The sequence below is a fragment of the Meles meles genome, chromosome 1 (assembly GCF_922984935.1).
Source record: "Meles meles chromosome 1, mMelMel3.1 paternal haplotype, whole genome shotgun sequence".
NCBI lineage: Eukaryota > Metazoa > Chordata > Mammalia > Carnivora > Mustelidae > Meles > Meles meles.
In genome coordinates, this window is record NC_060066.1 from 198,818,601 (window position 1) to 198,843,015 (window position 24,415).

At 58.4% G+C, this 24,415-nt stretch overlaps 1 protein-coding gene across 1 annotated transcript in view; it reads left to right on the top strand.

Moving 5' to 3' along the window:
- The window catches only part of RUNX3 (RUNX family transcription factor 3), a 60,441-nt gene extending 39,464 nt beyond the window's left edge, over positions 1-20,977 (top strand). The window contains exons 4-6 of the mRNA XM_046016696.1: positions 2,199-2,303; positions 12,920-13,078; positions 17,849-20,977. Of these exons, the coding sequence (XP_045872652.1) occupies positions 2,199-2,303; positions 12,920-13,078; positions 17,849-18,381 (797 nt within the window). The 3' untranslated portion in view covers positions 18,382-20,977. The remainder of the gene's footprint in view (positions 1-2,198; positions 2,304-12,919; positions 13,079-17,848) is intronic.
- The last annotated feature ends 3,438 nt before the right edge of the window (positions 20,978-24,415 follow it).

The following is a 24,415-nucleotide window of genomic DNA, read 5'->3' on the forward strand; positions in this document are numbered from 1 at the left end:
ATCTCCGGATCCAGCCTGGCAAGGAGAACCACAAGCTATCCTTCCCTGCCCTGAATTTTCATTTTCCACTGGTGAAAGGGGGGTAGCAAGACTGCCTGCTCGCCTTGGAGAGTTGCCAGAAGTGCAGGGACAGCACAGGAGTCCACGCGGGTAGCCCCCCTCAGTAGCCCGCCCTCGGCCAGCCCTGGTGGACACAGGTGCACCGGGCCGCAGACCCCTGCCCTTAGGGAGTCCCTGATTGATAACTGAGGTCCAGAGATAGGGATGCTCGGAGGCAGAGAAGGAAGAGGCCAAGCTTAGACGAGATGGGCGAAGCTCCCAGCCCTCACCCCAGCCTCCCCCAATCACAGTGTGGGGGACTTGATGCTGATGGAGAAGAGGACAGGAGAGAGGGACGACTCCGCCTTCAGCGAAGGTGATGGGAGAATTGGGTTGCCCTTATCTTTCCCTTCTACCAAACCCACCAGGTAAACCCCCAGAAGAATCAAGGAATCAAAGGTAGAAGGTAGCGAGAACGCTGTTTATCGAAGGTAAACATTTATCGGCCTGTTACAGTTCAGGTGGGGAACGCTGCCCGAACATGAAACACTAGGAGAAATCACCAACAGGGGAAAGAGCTGAAAATGCCACACAGCTCGGTGTCAGAAGGCAGAATGTGAAGGCCACTGAGCTGAGAAGCTGGTTGCTAACCGGTAAACACAGGCTGATTTCTAAACGACAGGAAAATGCGAATGAGAAATAAATAAATAAATAAATAAATAAATAAATAAAATGCGAATGAGGAAAGCATGCAGGAACCTGAAGTGATCATTTGTGTTGGGTTTGGGACAGACCATAAGCAGATAAAAAGTTTCAGTCTCCCTAGTAGACACAGCAGAGAGGCAGACTGAAGTCAGGAGTGTGATAGGCGGCTGTGCTGCCGCGCTGGGGGGGGGGGGGGCGCTCGCTGCGGTCACAGTCACGGTGACTCTCCGGGGCTCTGTCCGCTCACTGGAGGGATCAATGCCCCTGAATGCATCCCAGCCCTCTGATGCAACGAAATCACTCACCACTTCTTGGAATCTATTCTAGGGAAATAAGCAGAGATGGAGACAAAGATTTTTGTAAACAAAAGGTCATTTTCATTTTATTTTAAATGGTAAAAAAAAAAGAAAATTATTATTTTAAAAGTTTTTCCTCTCAGGAATTTTGAATGGAGACTTTGGAGCCAAATGTCTATCTAAAAATAGAACAGAGCTCTGGAAATAACAGTTGCGTCTACAAATGAAATGCGGGCAGCTCCCCAGTCAGCCCTCTCCCAGCCCCCAACCCCCCACCCAGGAGTCAGCCAGGAGGAGGCTGCAGGGCCCTCGGCACCAGGGAGGAAGGAGGCAGATAAAGAAAAGACGAGGCTTCTGTGGGTTGAATTATTTTGCAGCATTAAAATGAAGTTTATGAAGGGTTTTTAATGACACCAGAAAGTGCTTACGACGTGAGGTTAAATGAAGAAAAACACAACCGGGGTATAAATATACGTATTTTGGAATCCTTGCCACTCTGTAAACATACATACCCACCCAAAAGGGACTAGAGCCAAAAACACCCAAATGTTAACAGTGTTTATCTCTGGTTAGTGGAACTGTAGGTGATTTTTCTGTGCCCCCCCTCCCAGTTTTTTATAAAGTCATAATTACTTTCAGGAAAAAAAATAGTATTTTTTTAAAAGATTTTATTTATTTGTTGGAGAGCAAGAAAGCATGAGCAGGAGTTAGGGGAGAGACGGAGGGAGAGGGAGAAGCAGACTCCCCGATGAGCAGGGAGCTTAACCCAGGACCCCAGGATCATGATCTGAGCCGAAGGCAGATTTTCAGCAGACTGAGCCACCCAGGTGCCCCCCAAATCTGTATTTTTATGCACCTTTTTATAAATATACTTCGGTGCTCTCCACTCCAAAATCATGAGGGTCTCCGGGTAGAAGGAATGGCACAAAGGCAGGGAAGCAGGGAGGAAATAGCAGGGTACCCAGAGCATGGGGTGGGGGCGGATGATGCCAGACCTCCAAGGCCTTGAATGCAAAGGCCAACAGCTAGACCTTCACCTAGAGCCCCATCTGCCGCCAGGTTCAAAGGAGAGAGATCTGCCCCTTCTGGAAGGGAGAACAGAGTATTGTTAATCACTCTAGGTACCAACCTGCTGCCTTTATTCTCCACTCCCCCCAGGGAAGAGTTTCACACTGACCATCACCGTGTTCACCAACCCCACCCAAGTGGCCACCTACCACCGAGCCATCAAGGTGACCGTGGATGGACCCCGAGAACCCAGACGTAAGTGCCAAAGTCACTGAGCCCCCTGGGTGGGGGAGAAGAGCCCAGTGGGGGGGGGGTAGGTGGGGAGAGCAGCAGCCAAGGTCCGATAGATGGCCCTGGATGCCTGGAGAAATCTTGTGTGGGATTGCAGTCCTGGGCTCCGCATTCCCAACCCACCAGCAACACCTGACCCTCTGTGCTTAGCCCTGGACTCCTGGAGGCCAGCAAGGGTGCTGGGAGGGCGAAAGGCAGAATTAGCCTGACGCCCTTCCCTGGGGAACGCCTGCCCGTGGAAGGGTGGGCGGACGGGCGGCTCAGGGAGTATGGACTTGCAGATTGCGTCTGTTGAGGAAAGGGTTCAGGGAAGGAACAAGCTTCAGATAGGGTATTTGTGAGGGGAGGGGGGCCAGGCCAGGTTTGTGCCGCTCCACTCCAGCTTCCTCTGCCAGCGGCTGAGGGAGGGAGCCATCAAAAACAGGAGCTGGTCTGGCTGCGAGGCCAGATCCCCTCCTTGGAAATTTTCTCTGGATCTGTTACGTGACTTAAGTCACACAGAGCCCAGGCACTCTGACCCCAAAACCCACACTCAGGAATGCAAATTGATTCTGCAAATATTTATTGAGCACCTACTATGTGCAGGGAGTCCTGATGTGTGTGTTTTAGCATCAGAGAAAGTTGTGTTTCATTGCTTCTGCCTGCTGAAGGATCTAGAGTTTGCAGATTTAGATCAGGGAAATTGGAGGGTGGGGCGGTTGCCATCCAGTGGGCCAGAGGCTTGTGTTCCATGAATGAATGAATGAAACTGAGAACCAGCTGGCCCTCTCTGGACTGGCTGCTTTCCGACCAGCGTCCTGACCAGCGTGTTCACCTGGACTGCCCCTGGATTTGCAGTGTGCTCAGTGTGGGGTATGGAGAGTGGCCCTGACTTTCTCTTTGTGATAGTGGCCCCTTGCAGTTTAGAAAACCCTCTTGCATTCATTATCTCATGGGATAGTTGTGAGAGGAGAGCCAAACGGTCACCCCGGTTCTAGTGAGGAGAGAATCTAGGCCAGGGGATGTTGAGAACCTGCCAGGGCCTCCCACGGTCTGCTGAGAGGTGCCCTGTCTTCCCAGAGACAGTCTTGGATTTCCATTCTAAGCTGGGTGGACTTGGGGCAGGAAGACAGAATGGGTACCTGAGCCCAGGAAGCTCTGAACAGGGGTGTGGCTATGCCAGGGTGTCATCAGTGAGGGCCACCCAGGCCTGCCTGTGGGCTGGCCCCTTCCTTCTTGGGAATCAGACTGGCTTGGCTCCCCATCTATCCAATTCCTGGTTCCACTCCAGGGTCTGGCCACCTAGGAAGGGCATAATGCTGGGCCTAGTGGCCCGGGATGACTCCCTGTAGGGTCTCAGGGCACACCCTCCAACCTCCTGAGCTCCTGCATCTGGCCATGAGGCTCACAGGCTGGCGTCTGCTCCAGCCATATTCCTGTTGGGATTGGCCTTGGGTGGGTCCATGCCCTTGGCCTTGGGCTCCATAGCCCTGGACAAGCCATGTGTTCTTTTTGGCCTCAGTTTTGTTATCTGTGAACTGGTCAGTGATCCCAAGAGTCTCAGGTGGTGATGGTTGGGAAGCCCTTGTGAGTTATAGGCCTCCATGGCGCAGAGAACAAGTTCTGAGTCAGCCGTCCTGGCTGAAGGACCCCAGGCAAGTTACTGGCATCTCTGCAGCTCTACCCCTCCTCCCGGAAGTGGGGTGATACCCCCCACACTGCGGGCCTAGAGATCAGTGACAGCATGTGGCTAGCATCTGGCTGTGGCAGAGGGAGGATCCGGATGAGTCACTGGATCTACGGTGTCCTGTTATCCCCAGTACCTGACCGCTGCCTTGCGTTCCCACCACCACCACCACCACTGGGGACAGGGACCCTCTCTGGGTCAGCAGCAGTGTGGCTGTTGAGAAACCTAAGCCGTGGCCTTAGAGGGGTAACGGAGGTGACATGCCACTCTGTCTCCAGGGGCAGAATGTGGGCGGATGGGAGCCACGGTTGGGCTCCGTGTGTTGATGCTGCCCTTAGCACCCACCCCACGAAGTAGCCGGTCCATAGAGGCCTGCGAGCTGGGGGTCCTGGAGCTTGCTAGGAAGGTTTCCTCGGGGCCCAGCAATGCCTTGAACCCTTAGGGCCTCCATGTCCAGCCCTGCTCAGCCCAGAACTGCCCACCCTCCCCCTGGAGGCCCCTGGATGAGGAGAGAGGCTCAGCTCTGCCTTTGGGAGCCCCTAGTTCGAATCCTCTGCGTCTTCTTCTCTCCCAGGGTCCCCCAGACCTGAGACAGCCCTTCTAGGCAGTGAGCTGAGGAGGGAAGGGGAGACACAAGACAAAGCAGCAGAGGCCAGAGGGAGATGAGGCAGCAAGAGGAAGGAAAGGAAGCTGGCCCAGAAGATAGCCTGGAGTCGGAGGCTAGGCTGGCTCTGTGAGCTGAGGTGGGTGGCGCCCCTCTCGGCCTGGGCATGGGCCAGACCCATGGGTTTAAAGAGACTTGTTCAAACAAAATCTTAGCAGAAGCTGATTTCTAGAAAAGAGCCTCCATGGGAGGGAGCAGTTCTCCAGGCTGCCCATCCCGAGGCCTTGCGTTTCTCCTGCCCCTCACTGCCCACCCAGGCCCGCAGGTCAGGTCTCACCAGCACCCTGGCTTCTAACCCTGACCTGGCCTTTAGTGTATGACCTTGAACAAATCCTCTTCCTTTCTGGGTCTCTCTTTCCCCACCTATACGAGGTAAGAGACCAGGTCGACACTGCGGATCGCCAGACGCTCCCCATGCACCAGGCCTGGCGCAAAGTCCCTGCTAACGGGTCCTCAGTCAACCCAGGAGGGGACAGGGCAGGATACAGAGTCCCTTGCCCAAGGGTGAGCTTCGGTGCCCCCCCAAGGGCTCCAGTCTAGGACTCAGGGAAGTGAGGGCCCCTTGGATGGGCCTTCCCACCTCCCTGTGCTCATCTGTAAAATGGGGATGATAGTAGCTATTAATGTCTGCTCTGGGGAGGTGTCCTGGGCATGAAAGGAGCTTGCAGCCGCCCAGCCACGCAGGAAGTACCCAAACCCTCATGGATGATCACAGGATTTCCTTTCTGGGCTTTTCTCCCACTTGGTGACTCCCAACCCCATGTGAGGGCTGAGCCTTCTGTGGGGTGGTGTGGGGTGGGAGTAGGGGCTGGTCCTGGGAGCCAAGGAGTGCGAGTCTACCTATCCTTGAGGCCCAGCTGTGGGTTCTGTGGCTGGGTCGTTCCCCTCTGGTGCCCTGCAGAGCATGCCCGATCTGCAGCCAGGTGGCTGGCTGGGTTTGAAGGCTGGCTTGGTGGCTTCCTGCCTGTGTGGCCTTGGTTTCTGAGGTTCTCAGTGCTGGTGTCCCTCACAGTCACCAGGGGCTGGTTAAAAAAGCAGGTGGCTGAGCAGGATCCAGGATTCAGGCAGGAGGCAGCTCAGGACCTGGCACTCCTGGCAAGGACCGTGGTTTAAGAACCGCTCCCCCCATCCTCCAGGCTTAGCAGGTGCTGGTACCTGAAAGGGTAGGACCCAAGTTCTTAATCCTGCCTGAGGCAGAGGCGGGTAGTTCAGGCACCTTGCCTGTGGGTCCTTTCTTCCCAAAAATGTACATGGAATGATTTCAACAAATATTTTCCTGGGCACCTTTCATGTGTCTGGCACTGTTCTAGAAGCTGGGGATGCCACAGTGAACCCAGTAGACAGGCTCCGTCCCTCTTGAGTCTTAGACACTGGAGGTAGGGAAAGATGGTGAATAATACTCTAGTCACCGTAGCCCACAGAGGCCCCACCTGCTCTGTGCCCATTACCCCCTGCCTTCCTCCCTGCCATCCTCCTCCTTTCTTACCCCACTCTGGCCACCCCAGCCTCCTGGCTGGTCTTCCAACTGGGCAGCCACATCCCTGCCTCAGGACCTTTGCACTGCTCTTCTCTCTCCCTGGAGCACTCCTCCCGAGACGCCCCTGGACGCATGGCTTGCTCTTTCCCACCCTGAATGAAGGCTTTACTCTAACTTCTCAGCGAGCCCTCCCCTGACATGTCGTTTCAAACCATATACACCCCCGCCCATACTTACCAGCCTCGATTTAACTTAGAGCCCCGATTGCCTTCCAAGATGCTATAGAGTTCACTCATTTTCTTTCTTTCTTATCTCCCCTGACCAGTGTATATGCTCCATGGGGCAGAGTTTCTTTCCTCTGCTTTGCCAGGTACTGACCTAGACCCGGAAATACAGACATGAGCGCTTAGGAGGTACTCAGTAACTCTTTGTTGAAAAAATGAAATAAACAAATGATTAACTGACTTAATTGAAGGTAGTGAGAAAACTTAGGAAGAAAAACAGAGCTGGGGGGAGGGGTGGAGAGGGCAGAGATGGGACGTGGGCAGGGAGCAGAGGTGACATTGGACCAGAGAGGTCTGAAGGAAGTAAGCCCAGAGCCAGTGGTTGCTGGGGGCCCCAGACAGCATGGGCAGGGGAAGTGATCCTAACTAAGCCTGTCTCTGGGCCTTTGAGGGTCCTGAAGTTGCCACAGTTTTGTTCTCAGCTCCAGGTGTGGGGAGGCAGAGGGACACCCAAGTCGTAAAGAGGCAACAGTTTCTGGCCCCGGCTCCCAGGATCCCCTCGATCCCCAGGGGAGTGCACCCAGCAGGAGGGAAGGGGTTAACCTCAGACCTCCCGGCTTCCCCTAATCAACCCCAGGCCTGCTGGAAGCCCCACTTGCAGCCCTGGGAGGGAGCTGCTTGCCGCCCTGCCCGCTGGCCCCCCGCCAGCCCATTTCCCTGCCCAGCCACCGACCAGCTTTCATCTGCTCACAGGGGGCCGATTCAAGGCAGACCACCCGGGGCCCAGCACCCGCCCGCGATTCCGCGCGCGGTTGTTAAGAGTCGGGTGTAAATCTCCTGACAGGCCACAGAGCGGGCCTTGGGCCCAAGGCCCGGGTGCCCCACCCCGCGGCTGAGCGGACAGTGGCTGCTGTGTCTGGGTTGTGACCGCACGAGGGCTGGGCCAGGCAGCCGAGGAGGCAGCCGAGTGTCTTCCGATGGGTGAAGGCCCCGTCACTGCGGCCCACATTGTTCCCGGCAGCCCATCCTGTTCCCGAGCCCTGCCCAACTCTGGTTCTCCCTGTTGCCTGCCCCCTTTGCCTCCTGTCCCTTTCCCACCCAGTGGAGGCAGAACGCTGAGCTGGCCTCCTTCCAGTGGAGCCTCACCGCCCGACAACATAGCACTCCTCTCCTGGAGGTCTTGGGAAGCCAAACTTCATGCAACATGCTGACAGTTACAGGTTTGACCTTGACCTCGTGTCTCCACTTTCCCATCCTTAAAATGGGGCAACGGTCGCAGCCTCTCAGAGGGTTGTGACCCTTGTAGAAGACAGGCACGGCCCACCTAGCACAGTGGGCAATGGTAGATGCCTGTGCAAGTGCTTGCCACTCTCATCGCAGGGGCTGGCGGTGGGCCAGCGTGAAGGCGGGGGCATGGCCCCGATGGTTCCCCCAGAAGCACCGGATTCCTGGGAGGCGCGGGGACCCCATGTTGGCCCAGCTGGTGGTGATGAAGGATGTCCCGGGACTGGTGGTTAGGGAGCCCCCAACCCAGAACCCAGGCCTTGTCGTCTGCCTCCAACGCTGCGTGACCCTGGGTGAATCACCTACTCTGGCTGGGCCCCAGTGTCCGCTCTCCTCCTTCTGACCCGCCTCATACATGTGTGAGGCTGGGCACCCCGGGAGGGGTGTGGAAGAATTGTGGAGCCCAGAATGCCTTCCTCCAGGGCCAAGGCCAGACTGCCGTTGAATTCCTGCAGCACGCCCATACCCTGGCGAGTTAGAATGAGATCTCCCATTTTACAGAGGAGACCGCTGAAGCTCCGAGGGGAGAAGTGATCTCCCCCCGATCACCAGTGGGCGAGAGCTGACTCGTACAGTCCTGGGCCACTGGGACCCACCCTTCTACAAATGGGGGTCACAGCTCTAAGGGAGGCCGTGTTGCAGGGGCTGCAGTGCTTTGAGCCCAGCTATGGGAGGCTGACAGGTAGGCCCGGCGTGGTGGGCCATGGTGGGGTCTTACTCAGGTGGTCCCCCATCCTCCCTGCAGAGTGCTTTACTTTTAAACCCTGGGGGTCTGTCCTGCAGCTCACCCACACGTCAGGGGCTGGATGGTATGAAACCACAGTGCAGGTGTGGCAGCTGCGGCCCCGAGGAGGAGGTCGGTCAGAGCAAAGTGTGATTAGAGAGCAGGATTCTTGGCCCTGAGTCTCAGAGTAGGACAGGGCTCCTGCTGGAGTCCACTGAGACTCTCTCCTCTTCTCCCCAGGCCCACCCTCCCAGGCCTGCAGAGAGCCAGGCTGGGCCCCGGACCATGCTAGGCCCTAGCAGTCATTGACTGGTACCCCTGATGATCAGAACTGAGGCCCCTTTCTAGCAGGATGGCCTCCAGGAAGAGGAGATGGCCTCAAGCCATCTGTGTGACCTCAGCACGTCCCTGACCCTCAGCAAGCCTCCGTATCCTCACCTGCAGGACAGGGACAGCGGGGACCATGCAGGGTGGAACCAGGCAGGGCCTGTCAGTGACTTAGATGCTGGAGCAGAGGAAGCATTCTGTGAGCTCTGGTTGCTGCTTTAATTTCCGGTCATACTAGCTGCTGCTCAGAGCCTGCAGAGGTGCTGCAGGGGCTCGGGGCAGGGAGAGGGGGTCTGTCTGCAGGCGAGGGGCTCTCGGGGTGAGCCCCAAAGGGCAGGGAAGCGTTCCCGATAGGGGCTGCGCCTGCGCTGTGGCCCTGAGGTGGGAAAGGCAGAAGATGCTCGAGAAGCGCCGGGCACAGCGGCCCGAGAGGAGAGTGGAAAGAAGGCTGAGCCTTCTTCCCTCCTGGAGGCCCTCACAGGGCCGGTGGCTGAGCTTCATAATCTCCAGCCAGAGACTTGCAAAGCTAGAGGGGCCTTCATAAGCCCGCTGTGCAGGGGGAAACTGAGGCATGGCGTGACAGGGCTGGGCCCCAGGTGACTGAGGGAGCCAGGCCAGAGGTCTCCCCAGCTCCCGCGGTGGGCAGCCAAATCAAAGAGGTCTGTTCTGTAGGGCTATCTTCCCTCGGGCACAGGAAGTTCCGCTCTGCTCCAAATGTGACAGCCGGGCCCTGTGGCTCCGAGACTCTACGGCGCCCTGGCCACGTGGAGCCGCGTCAGCTTCCCGCCGCCCCTCCCTGCCAGTGGCCACAGAGTTCCACAGCAGCGAGGAAGCGAGTCCCAGCGTCCTGTGAGGATGGCCCCGCTCCGGGAAGCATGTCCTAGGCAAAGGCGGAGCTGCCTCCGGCCAGATGACCTGATTTCTGTCCCAGACCAACCGCTTCGCCTAGGTCGCATCCGGAGGCCTCCGCAGCCCCACCCAGACAGTGGGAGCTAAGAGGAGACCGTCAGGAGAAAGAACGCTCCCCGGACTCCGCCTCGGGGGCCCGTGTGTCGGGGTTGGCTCCGCCGGCCCGGCTGTGTGTCCCCAACTCCCGTTGCTGATGTGGCCCTGCCTCCCGTGGCATGTGGTGAGGTAGGAGTGACCCGCGTGGATGGTGCACGCTCGTAGACATTGTTTGGCTGTGGAGGGACACTACAGCTTCGGGTTGCTGCGGGGAGGGAGTGGGACTCGAGTGAGACCACCAGGCCGCACAGGCACCAGGCCTGTCCTCGAACCCGTGTGGGCCGTGAGCCCTGCCCTTCTTCCTCCGGTCGCAGGAGTAACTGTAAACACTTGGTACACAGTGTGACTCAGAGACACGACTTTGTCCCACAGTGACGATAATGACAAGGCCTGAGGTTTTGCACCAGTTTTCGTGGAGCCCCATTGGCTCACGTCAAGCTTGTGGTTGACTGAGACACCCAGAATCTTTGCACCCGAGCTGCACTCAGGTCAGTCTGCAGTCCCCACGTCTATCCGGCCGACTTCCTGCCTGTTGAGATTGTTCCGAATTCGTTTGTTCTCCTTGGGCTTGTCCACAGAGCCCTGCCATTTTCAGTGGCCGCCACAGCCATGTCGACAACACGTCTTCCCAGTCCCCGCGACACCCCCCTAGTGACCACCTCCTGAGGGGTATCCGTTAAGCAGTCCTCAGTGGCTAAGCTTACCCAACCCACCAGAAAATGAAATCTCGAACTTTGAGGTTGCAAACTGGCAGCCCTTGAGCGGGATACATCCTACAGGTTGGTTTGGGGGTTTGGTGGTGTTGTTTTTTTTTTTTTTTTTTTCCAATTAATTGCCGACATATAAACATTTCACATCAAAGCAGGTTTCTTCTGGTAAACTGGAAGTTCTGGCCACACTGTCCCTACCCCATCAGGGCACCGGCCAGCTGGACCGGGTGGCACTTGGCCCTTCTGCAAGGCACACCCTCTCCAGTCCACCCCAACTCCCCACTCGTCCCATGTGCCTCACTTATGTGACTTGCCAGGTCCCCACAAGCATCAGGGCCTGCAGCCCCAGCTCCAGCCAAAGTCACCCCCAGCCTCCATTTGGCCCCTTTGCGACGGTCCTGGGAGCAGCCCAGGGGGCCTGGCTGGAAGCCAGGCAGTCTCATCCCAGTTGACAGTGTCCCTTGGGCTCCAGGCCTGGGGCATCCTCCGAGGAGAAAGTGGGTTCCCTGCTTCTTGATGACTTGCTGAGCCCTCCCAGGACTACGTGCTCATCTCTGAGAGCCCTCGGATGCCCGTCTGAGGCAGGGATGGGCAGGGAGCATGGGTATCTCTGGTGCCAGAATCGATCACATCTCCATTTTGAAAATCAGGAATCAAACCCATTCTGAGGCCTCCAGCTCGGTTTCTGCATTCCCAAGGGCGGTCACTAGTCATTTCATGCTTTTCCAGGCCCCCAGCATGTTTTCCAGGCCTCAGGATGGACAGTGAGCGGGTTCTGTTTTCCTTCCCACCAACTTCTCTCTTCTTCCCTCCTTATTAGTCTAGAAAACTTGGCATGTCACCGCAGACCCGAGGACTCAGGCAAGCCTTCCCTCTCCCTTAGTCACTCTCCATGCCTGTCCGAGGGACCCCAGATACAGGACATCCTTCTCTCTTCCTCGCTGTGTGACTGAGCGTAAGCCTCTTCACCTCTCTGAGCTGCAGTTCTCTTTGTGAAAGGAGAACCTGGCCGCCCTGCCTGCCTGACCTCCTTGCCTCAGGGTCAGGGTTGGGATCCCCGACTGGGGCAGGTGGAGAGGTGGCTAATGGCTGGGGTTTGGCTGATCAGCCCATTCTAGTGTCTGCATTGGAGAAATCCCCAGACACAAAGAGGTGTGGGAGGGCCGCATGTGAATAACGGAGGAAATGGGAAAACCATGTAATCACCCATCCTAGGGGATGATGGGCTCAGTGAGCTGCAGCCTCCGGGCTGGGGCGGGCAGGACAAGGGACATTTGCTGAGTGTTGAGTGTTCGGTCCTCTTCCTCCTCGCTGAGCCCTCCCTCTGCGCCTGGGGGGGCTTCCAAGGTAGAGCAGGAGCTCTGTTGTTTTCGTGGGGCTGGTTTACTCCCCCCATTTCACAGATCGAGAAACTGATGTGGGGCTCTGGCTACTGGAAAAGCGAGCTGGAGAATGACAAACCAGGTTCAAGAGGGTCTGTGAGAAACTTGCTCTGTGTTTTCCATGGTGGAAAACACATCTTTCCAAGGCTGGAAAGAAAACCACCAAACCGATCATGTGGGGGCCTGCCCAGAAGTTAGGGGGTGTCAAAGGAGCCATTAGCCTGACTTGTAATTCTGTAATGCTTTCGTTTTGTAGAAGTTCGTGTGTCATTTGTGAAATGTAAAATGAATAATTGAAAAAGTGCGTTGGGGGGGGCATCCCTGCAAGCTTGACGTCATTCAGGAAGCCGTGAAGGGAGCCTCGGCTAGCTGCACGGAGGCAGGGGCATGAGCGCCTGACCTGACCCACACCCCCAGAGCCTGGGAGACAAAGCTGGGCCCCTTCCTGAGTGGGCCCTGGGAGGGAAGTCCTAGGAAATGCTAACAGTTGCTCCAGGTGTGATGCCCCCAGCCAGGGGCACTGGTCCCCTGCACACAGCTTCCAGTCAGAGGCGGGAGCTCAGCCCCGCCCAGAAGTGCCCCATGTCTCTTCTCATCCCCCTGCATTTTCCCTTCCGTCTGAGGCGGGGACAGGAGAGGCGCGCCCTTGGTGTCCCAGGGTGGCTCAGGGCTGGTGCAGCCGGTGGTCCCACTGCAAGGCCACGTCCGTTATTCTTGTAGATATGGGCAGTGACGGGGTGGGGGATCTGGGACACTGGGAGGCAGAGGGTGACAGCCCTACTGGGTTCTTTCCCGAGACCCATAGGAGCCCCCTTGAGCCACTTACACAAGCCTGCTGCCTTGGTTTCCCCTTCTGCACAGTGGGTTCTAGAGGTTCAGATAGAAGCGCATGTACTCCTACTCAAGCAGGCAGGGGTGAGACAGACCATCACGGCAGCCCCAAAGCAGCATGTCATGGCTGTTCTCCATCCAGAAAGCCCGTGGGGAACCTTAGCAGAGGATTGTCCTACGGACGTCTCAGGTTGGACCTCAGGGAGAAACTCCCAGCAGAGTGAGGCAGGGCTATCCCCCTGAGACTCTCGGGAACTAGCACTGATGGGCTCCCCATGCTCTGCAGGGCACCGGCAGAAGCTGGAGGACCAGACCAAGCCATTCCCTGACCGCTTCGGGGACCTGGAACGGCTGCGCATGCGGGTGACGCCGAGCACGCCCAGTCCCCGTGGCTCGATCAGCACCACCAGCCACTATAGCAGCCAGGCCCAGACCCCCATCCAAGGTACGGCACAGGGGGAGCCGGGGGGGGGGCAGGGGGGCGGTGGAGGGGGCCCTGGGTGTGGCCCTGCTTCCCCAGAACAAAGGCTCCTTTGGAGGTCATTCAGTGCACTGCCTTGTTTTATGAAGGAGGACAGTCCTGCTCATGGGCTCTTACAGATGATTTCCAGGGATACTCTGCCCATACGTGGGCTAGGCCCTTCATTCAGTCACTCAGCAACCACGCGCCACACAGTGCCGGTCCCCAGGGACCCTCACGGATAGACACAGGCCCTGCCTCCGGGAGCTCACGGTCTCCTGAGTGACATGGGCATTAATCCCCCAGTGTACCCGTTAAAATTGGGGCGTGACTTGTCTAAGGAGCCTGTGACAGACCTGTCCCTGCTGAAGAGCCCTCGTGCCCCCTGTCTGAGGGAGGGGCAGTGGTGGGTGCCTCTGCCCGGGGCTGGGGCGACATCCCGATGCCATGACTGCACTCAGGTAAACTTTGTAAATGGCAACGTGACGTCACAGCCTTGGGGACACCCAGCATCGCCAGGAAAAGTCCCCCCTTGGCCCAGAGACTTCTTCCAAACAGGAAAGACGAGGGAGGCTTCTCAGCTGGGGCCCCAGACAGTGTCTGTGTCCCCAATTGCCCAGATGGACGTGGCAGGCACACTGAGGCCTTGCAGAGCAGACGGGTGCCTGGTGCGGGGCAGGTCCATACATGGCCGAGTGAGGAGGATTGACTGTTCTCCAGGCCCTTGGACTGGGTGGGGGCAGAGAGCCCTGGTCCGCGGTGCCAGACAGAGCCACATCCCGTGAGTGGCCATTCATTCCTGGTCTTGCGGGGCCTGCTTACGACCCATCTGACAAATGAGTGAACTGAGGCCTAAGAGACGAAGAGCCACTCGTGAGGCCCAGAGCCCGTCGATGACCACGTCCAAAGTTCCCGCAGCACCTACTCCCAGGAACTTCCTGCAGTGCTGAGGGTGCAGACGAGGGGGCCCCCCGCAGGAAAAGCCCGGGGTGGGGTTGCGAGCTGACTCCAGGCCAAGCTTGGGGCTTACTGGGGCTCTCCACTAAGGGAGGCCTTGGGCCCTGTGTGCCAGGCATGATAAAGTGGCCGGGGCTTGGTATAGCCCCTTCTTTTCTGGGACAGGAAGCTTCTATTCTTGGTCCTGCTGAGCCCCTAAGATGAGGAGAGACCCATGGGCTAGTGAGTTTGAGACAGTCAGTGGTTCTAGAGCCTTGTGGGGGGGGGCTTGCCGCATGAGGGTCTGACCTCAAGAGACCGGGAGAGGTAATCTCCTCTTCAGGTTTCTGCCCACCCCCTCCCTGAAAGCCGTCCTTGCTTCCATGTCCCATAGACCAGCCCTTGTCGAGGTACAGTAGCCTAACACTCCAGGCCTTTCCCTGCCACACGCAGAGCTGGGACCCAGTGGGTATTGGAGCCCAGCCAGGGAGCCCCAGAATCTAGAAGGTGAGGGTAAACAGTGGCTTCCTGGGCAGCAGCTCCCATGGAAGGAAAACCTACCTCTCTCCCTGGCCACAGTTGCATGGACACGGCTTTGAAATCGGTGCCTACAAGAGCCTGAGGCAAGCCTCCCACCCCCTGTCCAGAAGGGCCGGGCCAGAACCCCTGCCCTCACCTGGGGCTGGGGGGAGAGGAGGCTGAGCCTGTATGGGGCGTGGCTGAGCCAGTCCTTCCCCTTCTGTGGCATCCTGTGACCCGTCCCTACACACCCACAGCAGTCTGTGTGGCCTTCTGCCCCAGCCAGCTCTCCCCCTCCCCGGGCCTGTGCTTCTGGAGTGAACTTGCCATCAGGTAGACCTGGCTAGGGACCCAGCTGTGCCAGGCACCGGCTGTGATCTCAGGCAGGTAACCTCACCTCGCTGAACCTCAGTGTTCCCATCTGTAATGTGGGGAGACAAGGGGTGTTGGCAGGGCTGGGTTTGGGGCCCCCTCATTGGTGTTCCCCCTGTGGTGGGATGAGCCCCTGCCCTCAGACTCTGGGACCCCTTCAGGGCACACCACCGTCACTTGTCTCGATGCCCCTTAATAGCTTTGACCTCCTGGCTTTGGTCACTAGTAAGCTGTGCGGAGGCCCCGACCCCTCCAGACGTCAGCCCCCTGCCCCCTCAGCTGTGGCTGCCCACAGTGGGGGCTTCTCATGGCTCAAAGGCCTCATTCAGCCACCATGCAGCAGCTAGGGCAATTTGGAGAAGAAAATAAACATTTCTTTCCAGTGTTGGGACTGGCTGCTCCTCAGCCGACCAGCTCGGGTTTCCCGGGGCTACTGGGCTGGGGAATGGGGGCCGCACCCACAGGGGTGCTGAGGGCAGATACTCCCCCCTCCCCCCCCAGCTTGGCAGCGAGGCAGCGAGGCAGGAGAGGACATTGGCAGTCTGGATGAGCCCAGCTCAGAGCCCACAACCCATGGGAACTCCAGGGGCCACACACACCAGGCCCAGGTCCACCTTGCTCAACTCTGAGCTTCCTGGGCCCTGTGTTTCCTGGGCTGCAGGCCTACTGTTGCGTTCTGGGGTCCCTGCTTGGGTTTCCTTTGTTTGGAGAATGGCGCTCCCATGGCGTGGGCGGCACTCACTTCCTGTGCCCGAGCGGGTGTATCAGCCTCGTGCTTGGCTCTGCTGGGGGAGCCACCCCCGCCTCCAAGGCCTTTTGCCCTGGCATACTGAGATGACAGTGGGGAGCCAAGCACCCCTCTGATCTCTTGCTCTCCCGGGCAGCACTGACCGGTCCCGGTTACAGAGAATACAGATGTTCCAGGAGGCCCAGATCATCTGGCCCCTTGACCCTACATCTACCCACTATAGCCTGGGAGCATTGTTCTGTTCTGATTCACGGTCCGGACCAGACCCAGAGCCCACTGCTAAGGCAATACCCCCAGTGGAGTCAGGAAGCGCCCCAAACCCTGAGAAGTTACAGGTGTCACCTGAGGCCCCACAGCACCTTGGGCAGAGCTGGGGGAACTAGAGGCCTGAGGGTCCCTGCAGCTCGCGGTCCTCAGCCAAGCCATGGTCAGAGCAGGTGGCTCCCACTGGGAGATGCCCACGTGACAGGGACGGTCTCCCTCTGCGTCCTGCTCGGTGGGGGCGGCACGAGGGATGGGGACCAGATGAACTTGCCCTCAGGACCTCTGCTAGGAGTTCCTCCACTTCTCCGCTGCTGCCCAGAGTCACCCCTCGGCGAGGCCACAAGGCAGGAGGGTCAGGGACTCCTCTTGGCAGGGCCCCTGCTTGGGGCAGTTCTCCTGGGTGTCCAGAGCAAGAGGTGTCCCAGCCGGTGCACAGGGCAAATCCTCAGTGGCCTCTGTTGTGTGCGGGTCTAAGCACTTTCCATGTAGTAACTCGTTTAATCCCCAGCACTGTCACGGCCTGTATTTTTCATGTGGGAGGACTGAGGCACAGAGCAGCTAAGTGACTTGCCCAGTCAGTGTCAGACCCAAGATAAATGCTGGGCTGGGCTGCCTCAGAGACAGGACAGCTACCTATCAGGCACATGTCAGGGCTCAGAACAGGAGCCCTAGGATTTTGTGCCAGGTTCAGTGTGCTGTGTAACCCTGAGGCAAGTGCCTCACCCTCTCTGGGCCTGAGTTTTCCTGCCAACAAGGTTAGACTCAATCCTAAAGCCCCTTTGAATGCTGAGGTTTGGGGCGGTGGGGGGGGGTCTGCAACTGCAAGAGTAGGGGGCAGAGGCAGAGAGGCCCTTGTCTGGGAGTCCGGAGAGGAGCCATACCTGCGGACGCTATGGCAGGACTGGGGCTGAACACTGGGTCCCTCCGTGTGAAGTCATGCTCTGGGCCACCAAGCCCCTGCGGCTGCCATCTCACTCTGTTGCTGAGGCAAGCGAAGGTGGCGTCTCTTCTCTGTCGGGCCACCAGTCAGCCCCAGTCTACAGGACAGCCCTGAAGGCCCAGGCCCGGGGTGAGGGAAGCTGCCTAAGCCCCACCCGGGCAGGGGAGATGCGCAAGCCCAGCAGCAGGGAGTGGAAAGCAGAGGCCCCACGATGAGCTCCAGTCCTTCCAGGGCAACAGTAGGAAAAACCATTCCTTCTCTCTGGGCCTCAGTTGCCTTATCTGTAAAAACAAGCTGCAGCTCCCGAGCTCAGAGCACCATTGGAGACTGTCTTCATACCCACGGTCTTACCAGCTATTAACACGGAGGGAGGAAGGCGGAAGCAGCTCTTCACACCCCCAGCGGCCCCGGGGTGGGGGGCCACCTTCATGCCCTTGACGGCCTCTGAGCTGCTGGGCTGTAAAGAGGACTCCGCGAGAAGAAAGAAAAGGCCTCCCCCTTCTCTGCCTGTCCAGGGAAGCCCCCATGGCCACCCACGGCCCAGGCACCTGCTCCCACCTGCCTCCCAGATGGGGCCGGATTCCGAGTCAGGCAGGTTCCAGCCCACCAGCAGCCCAGGGCGGGAAGAGCCGAGGCAGATCTAGAAGCAGGGAGTCCCACAAATGGCCTGTGAACCAGAGCCCCGAGGTCAGTCTTTTTCCCCCCCCTTAAGATTTCCTTATTTATGTGAGAGAAAGAGCACGTGTGCTCAGCGCAGAGGGGCAGCGAGAGGGTCTGAAGCAGATTCCTTGCTGAACTCGGAGCCCCGCGCAGGGCTCAATGTCACAGCCCTGAGATCACAACCTGCGCCGAAACGGAGTCAGGCACCCCACCAGCAGGACCGCCCAGGCGCCCCTCCGCAGCTCGTTTTGTCAAGAGGCCCCCCCCCCGGGGTGCTGCCAGGCCATGACGGACTGTCCCCCTTGCTGTCCCCCAGGCACCTCGGACTTGAACCCGTTCTCCGACCCCCGCCAGTTTGACCGCTCCTTCCCAGCGCTGCAGACATTCACGGAGAGCCGCTTCCCGGACCCCAGGATGCATTACCCCGGGGCCATGCCGGCCGCCTTCCCCTACAGCGCCACGCCCTCGGGCAGCCTCAGCGTGGCCAGCATGCCCGCCACCGGCCGCTTCCACCACACCTACCTCCCGCCGCCCTACCCGGGGGCCCCGCAGAACCAGAGCGGGCCTTTCCAGGCCAACCCGTCCCCCTACCACCTGTACTACGGCGCGTCCTCTGGCTCCTACCAGTTCTCCATGGTGGCCGGCAGCAGCAGCAGCGGGGGCGAGCGCTCCCCGACCCGCATGCTGGCCTCCTGCACCAGCAGCGCCTCTGTCGCCGCGGGCAACCTCATGAACCCCAGCCTGGGCGGCCAGAGCGACAGCGTGGAGGCGGACGGCAGCCACAGCAACTCCCCTACCGCCCTGAGCACGCCGGGCCGCATGGACGAGGCCGTGTGGCGGCCCTACTGACCCCCCCCCCGGGGGTCCAAGCAGATGGCTCCCGGCGGAGGGCGGAGGCAGGGACCCCACGAACCTTCCGGACAAGTGGCTGGCCCGGCTCCGAGGCTCCGGGCAGGAGTGGGACTTACGCTCCAGGCCAGTCATGGGCCCAGGGGCCACAAGGCCTGGGGCCTAGAGCCGGTGGGTGGCTCTGAGAGCATCCAGTCCAGCCACGTCATTGTACAGATAGGTAGGGACCTCCCTCAGGACGCTGCCCCTAGCCCAGACCCTCGTCATCTCATCCCACGTTCCTGTGGGAAGATTATCCTCCTGCCGCACCCCCGGAATGACCTGGCTGTCCCCAGCCATGCCCGGTGCTATCACAGGGCCCAGGTCCCCTGGGGCAGAGACCATCTCTGTTCCAGAGAGAGGTGGCTTTTGCCCACACGGCTTGGCCTCTGACCCATGGGGCCCTGAAAAGACCATCACACCCACTCCCCTTCCTCAGAGACCCTGTACCCATGGGCCTAGCCCTCCCTTAGCATTTATGCAAATTGAATCAGAACTGGAAGATCTCTCCACCCCTGAAAGGGTTTCCCTTCATTGTATAGATGGGGACAGGGTCCATCCAAGGGCCCCTGGACGTCACTGGCAGAGATGGGATGAGAACACCCTCAAGCCAGTCTCCCCCCACCCCCTGCCCCCGCTCCCGCCCAGCGACCTACCCCCGCCCCCCCCGCCAGCTCTTCTTCCCTAGAGTTCCTAACAGCCGAAAGCTCCCACCCTGTCCCAGCTGTCTGCGGGTCCCAGGCCCCAGCGGAGACTAGCCAATGGCAGCAGGTCCCTAAAACCAGGAAAAACACCTGCAGACAGGTCCTCCGTGCACTTTACCAGCCCAAGGCGTTTGCCCTCTGTTCTCTTGGTGGAGGGCCAGAGATCCCCCCAATCCTTGCCCCCAGGCTGGTCTCAGAATTGCCATTTGTGGAAAGAGCACAAGGCCCAGAGAGGCCCTAGCAGAAGGCATTGGTGAGAGGACACAGGGTCAGATTTCAGCATCCCTGTCCCACCTTGGTCCAGCCAAGCTGTGCATACTCCCAAACCCCAGCCTTGTGGGCAGGCCCGGCCAGATCTTCTAGCCTCTAACAGCGTTCGTCTTGAACCGGTCTGGGCTCCAAAAGCAGGCTTGAACAAAAACCAGTTTTTAAAGCTGATTTTAGAATAAGAAACATCAAATATTTTCAAACCCACGGTCTCTTAGAGGTAAAGCCCTGCAGCAGTGTCTGCCTTCTGGGAATGGCATTGTCAGGCCCTCCAACTCCCACCCAAGGGCCCACGTTGGTGGGGACCCAAGACACTAGAACTCACATCTGCGGCTCTCAGATATCCACCCAAGAGGAAGTAGAGAGGTGGGGTGCCGGAGGGCGAGCAGAAGGACTGGCCAGCACCTCAGCACGGCACACCCCTGGCCTCAGGGAGGAAAGTGTTGCCCCTTTGGTTTGCAGACAGGAAAGCAGGACTTGCCCAGGGCTTCAGGTACACAGATACTCGCGTCTTGAGTTTAGTTCAAAAGAGGCACAAGTGGAAAAGGACAAGACAATTTGTCAGGGCTAGACAGCGTGTAGCGTGTGGTTTTCAGTCATTGTTTCAGCCACATCCTCTGTGGATATGACAACCTTCCCTCCTCCATCGTCGTCTCTGTGAGAGCTCTCTGCCAGCCACGCCACCACCCCCCACCCCGCCCCCAGCCTGTAACAGAGGGCAGGTGATGTGCCCGGCTACGCACTCTGGTGAGTTAGGAAGTCCTTCTGGTGATCTTACTTACATCCCGCCCACTGCAGTTTCTCTGGGCCTGTCTTCACTGGAAAAAGCAGTCTCCATCTCAAGATAGCTGCTGGGGTGTCCTGCTGACCCCCCGCACCCAGCGGGGGGGCTCCCCACCCCTTCTCAGGAAGCAGCTGCAAATCCATTGCCCTGGTCCCCTCCCTCCCCTCAACGCCTCTTCTCCGTGGTTGCAGACTGGCCCCAGGCCTGTGTGGGAGGCACCCTGGGGTTCCCAGTGCCCAGCACTTTGTAGCCCCACTCTGGATTACTAGCCCTTCCTGAGAGCCAAGCCCTGGTAGGGGCAGAGACAGGAAATAAATGGATCCCCCCCCACATGCCCCCCCCCTGCCCCGATTAAAAGTGATAACAGCCATGCCGAGTCTGGTATTAAGGCCCATAGTGGGTGCAGACAGCTCGGGCTGCTAGAAATGGGTCCTTATTTACAAGGCTGCTTTAAAGTTGTCCTAGGCGAACACACTGATTTAGAAAGCACAAGGAAATGGAGGAGTTTTGATAACCATATTACTGTAAGCTTGGTGGTGGCGGGTACAGACCCTTGGTGACATATTGTCATGTCGAGGTGTGAACACCTGCCACATGCACAGCTTCGGTAAAACCGTCCCAGAGCTGGGAAGGGGGGGAGGGTGGAAACTGCTTTGCACTATAATTTGCTTAGTGTGTTTGTTTTCGATGCACAACTTGCTGTATGGTAAACTGTCCGTCCTCTGTCCTATTTAACTGTAAAATGGAATTTTGACTGATTTGTTACAATAATATAACTCTGAGATGTGTTGAAGGATCCCAAGGCCAGACTTCTAGAGCTGTATGTGTGGGGGGCGGGTGGAAGGGCAGGGAGACCTCCCACCGTGGCCAAGGACGAACAGGGCAGCGTCTGGGGACAGGAATCGGACTAAACCCACTGCTTAGGAGACCTCCAGCACCCCGACCTCCCTGCATCCAGCTCCGTCAGTAATGCCCATGGAGACCGCTCCGGGCAAGCGAGGCCCCCTCCCGGTGTGGCCGAAACCCAAGAGGAACGTCAAACAGGTCTTCAGGGTGCCACCGCCCCTCACAAGTGGCCTGTGACTATTCATAAGTAGACCAGAGGAGCAGTGTACCCCATGTTTTTCCCCCAGCTCGGAGGGAGGCAGGGACAGAGGAGGGGGGGGAGGGAGTGCAGCCTCGGGGCCCCCTGTGGGGCCTGTGTTCACTGGAACAGGGACAGTTTAGCAGCCGTCTGAACTACAAAGCAGGCAGCTCTGTCAGCTCCCCTAGTTTGCAGATGAGACAGTTAAGGTGCAAAGAGGGGGGTGTCACCTGGCTTCACATCTCCCCAGAGTTGTTTGTGGTTGGCAGCAAGCACTGTGTGTGTGACTGCATGGGGACCTGCCTTGGTCCCTACCACCAAAGAGGCCTGCCCCCGCCTCCACCGTACCTGTCCAGGTGGGACCCGAGGAGGGGAATTTTCATAGAACAGAACTTATTCTCTGATGAGAATACTCCAACACTAATCCCAAGACTTTGCCCCTTTCTGTTACATTGGTCTACCTGAAACCCAGCACCCGACAGGAAGTTTCCATTTCCTCAGCCTAAAACCTTGATCCAGGCCCCTACGCCCAAGGCACCCCTTGGGCCCCAGGGAAGGCAGGTTGCCTCCCAGCAAGCCCGCAGCTACAGCTACAGAATTTTGCTGCGAGGGCGCTCTGGGTGGTGTCTGCCGGGGATGAGCGCGGCTGGTCCCAAACAGGCCAACACTCTACTTCCATGGGGCCACTTTGTAGGCAATCTTGGACATTAGGAGGGGAGCACAGTTCAAGTCCACCCCACCCCTCTTCCCCCGCCACACTTTGGTGTCACAGCTGATGGGAGAGGAGCTGTGGCTTCTAGAGCCCCCGACTCAAAGCTCCATCGCCTTCCCCCCAGCAGGCACAGACCAGCGTGCCCAGCGCTTCCAAGGGGAAAACGGAGGCAGGATTTGCAGTTGGTTGGGGCGGGTCAGGGAGGGGGCGCGGTCCCAGAGCTTGAGGACTGTGGGGGCAGCGCTGCAGTAACCACGGCGGCCTGCAGGTGGCAGCAGACAGGGAGCCTGCGGGGTCCCTCAGGGTGGTTGTTGCAGGGACTTCCTAATCTTGGGAGGTTCTTCCTCAGAAGGGCCTGGGAAGTGTCTTGGTTGGAAGAATTGGCTTTCCCCGCTTCAGCTGTGCAGCAGTGGGTGGTCCCTGGCCCTGTCTGAGCTTCCTTTTCTATTCAAATAGTACCTGAGCACACACTGCCGAGCCCCAGTGGGCGTGTGGAATCGCAGGTCTGTGATGGCTAAAGGCTGGGTGTACACAGCTTGAAGGAGAGCTTGACAGCCCTAATTCAGCAAGCCCGGAGTCCTGGAGCCCGGGCCAGGTGCCCCCACGTCCCCAGAGCCGCCATCAGGAGCTCAGGACAGGAAGCAGCCCATTCAGGATGAGGAGGCCACTTTGTCCCAGAATCTAGGAGCCCCTTGGCCTCCAGAATTCCATTTCGGAGGCTCCAGGAGTTGCTCTGGGCTGGGGGGTGTCTACAGTGTCACCAAACGCCACGCCTGCCCCACAGTCTCTGTGCTGGCCTGGCCATAGGCTGAGCGTGGCATTTGCAGGCTTTGGGACTCCCAGGGGTGGCCTCCTGGGCACGGGGCTGTGCTTGGCACCTCCTGAGAAGGGATGTGGGCCCCAGACAGAGGACTGCCCCCCCCCCCCCAGCAGCCCTGCAAATGCAGGGCTTCGGGCCATGGGGATGGCACTGGCTTGTATTCTGAGAGGGACATCCTGGAGTGACATCCTGGAGGGGGTCTTATGGCCCAAGATAGTGACATGTGCTGGAGGGGAAAATTGTGAGGGTCTTAGAAGACTCCTAGGGGGTCAGCAGGGGGTATCCTGGGGAGGGTCAGGGCTGGACACAGACCCCATAAACACAGACACCCAGGTCTCCCCCCTCCCCCCAGCATGGCCCAGGGGACAGCTCTCAGCCACACCAGACACCCGCTTGGCCACGTGAGCAGGGAATGGCACCTCAGCGGGTCGGTTCATTTTGGGGTCGTAAATGAAATGAGCTGTCAAACAAATGGGAGTGGGGGCAGCCAGAGTGAAAGAATGAACTGTTCCTTGTGGAAACCCGGAGTGCCCCCCATTCCTCCCCCATGAGGGCTGGGGAGTTGGAAGGGGGAGGGGCGCACCCCCCAACATCCGCACCCACACCTGTGTGGTCCAGCGGCTAGAGGAGCCTGGGGGGCCGGATTCCAGGCTTCCTATTTTTAGTTTTGCAGCTAAACTCGTGCTGTTTTATATATTTATATTCACCCGCACAGAAAGCCTGCCCTGAGGCCGGGCCAGGAGGAAGGTTTCAGGGGAAGGGGAATGGAGCGGCCCCAGAGCCAGTTTTCTGGAGCCACCCTTCCTTTGTGCCCACATGGGCTGCTGGAAACAGTTGTGGCCTCACTGGCGTCCTAATGGATGGCAGCTGTCTGGGCCACACCACGCCACTCTGCTCTTTTGGCCTAATGTCTGCAAGGCCTTAGCTAGGGTTGTTCACTCTTTAGCCAAACAGAGCCCCAAGCCCCACCATACCACCAGCTGCCACACAGCAAGAAGAAAAGGCAAATAAGTCACAGCGATGCTCTTGAGGAGCACATAGGGCTGACAGGAGAACAGGTGTGCTCACCCATGGAATACATGAGTGGATGAGACAAGATGGAAAGATCCAGAAGTTCACCCAGCAGAGATGTGGCAGCTGGGCCTTCTAAGCAGAGGGTACCGCCTGCACACAGGCCTGAAGGACAGGAGCATGGTGGTGGGAAAGGTGGAGTAACAGGGACAGGATGAGGAGACAGGTGGGCTCAGGTCCCAGGGGCACGAGGCCAATTGGAGGGGATTTGGTTATGCAGGGACTGGGGAGCCAATCTGAAGTGTGGGACACATGCAGATAGGTGTGTGTTGGAGGGGATAGCGCTGTGGTGGCGTGGAATGTGGGCTGCATGCAGGTGAAGAGACCTGTTCACAGGCTACTGCAATAGTCCAGGCAAAGGAGGACAAAGCCTGTGTAAAATGGCGGGAGGAGGAGTAAAGCGTTCCGAAGGCACTTTCAGCACTGAAGTCACAGGAAGGAACCCATGCCCCAAACCTCAGCTCTGTCTTTCTGGGTTTCTCAGGGTTTGTAGCATCTGATGGAGCCACCGGAGACAAGGTTGCAATAATAGTTTGCAATAAGAGTTTTAGTT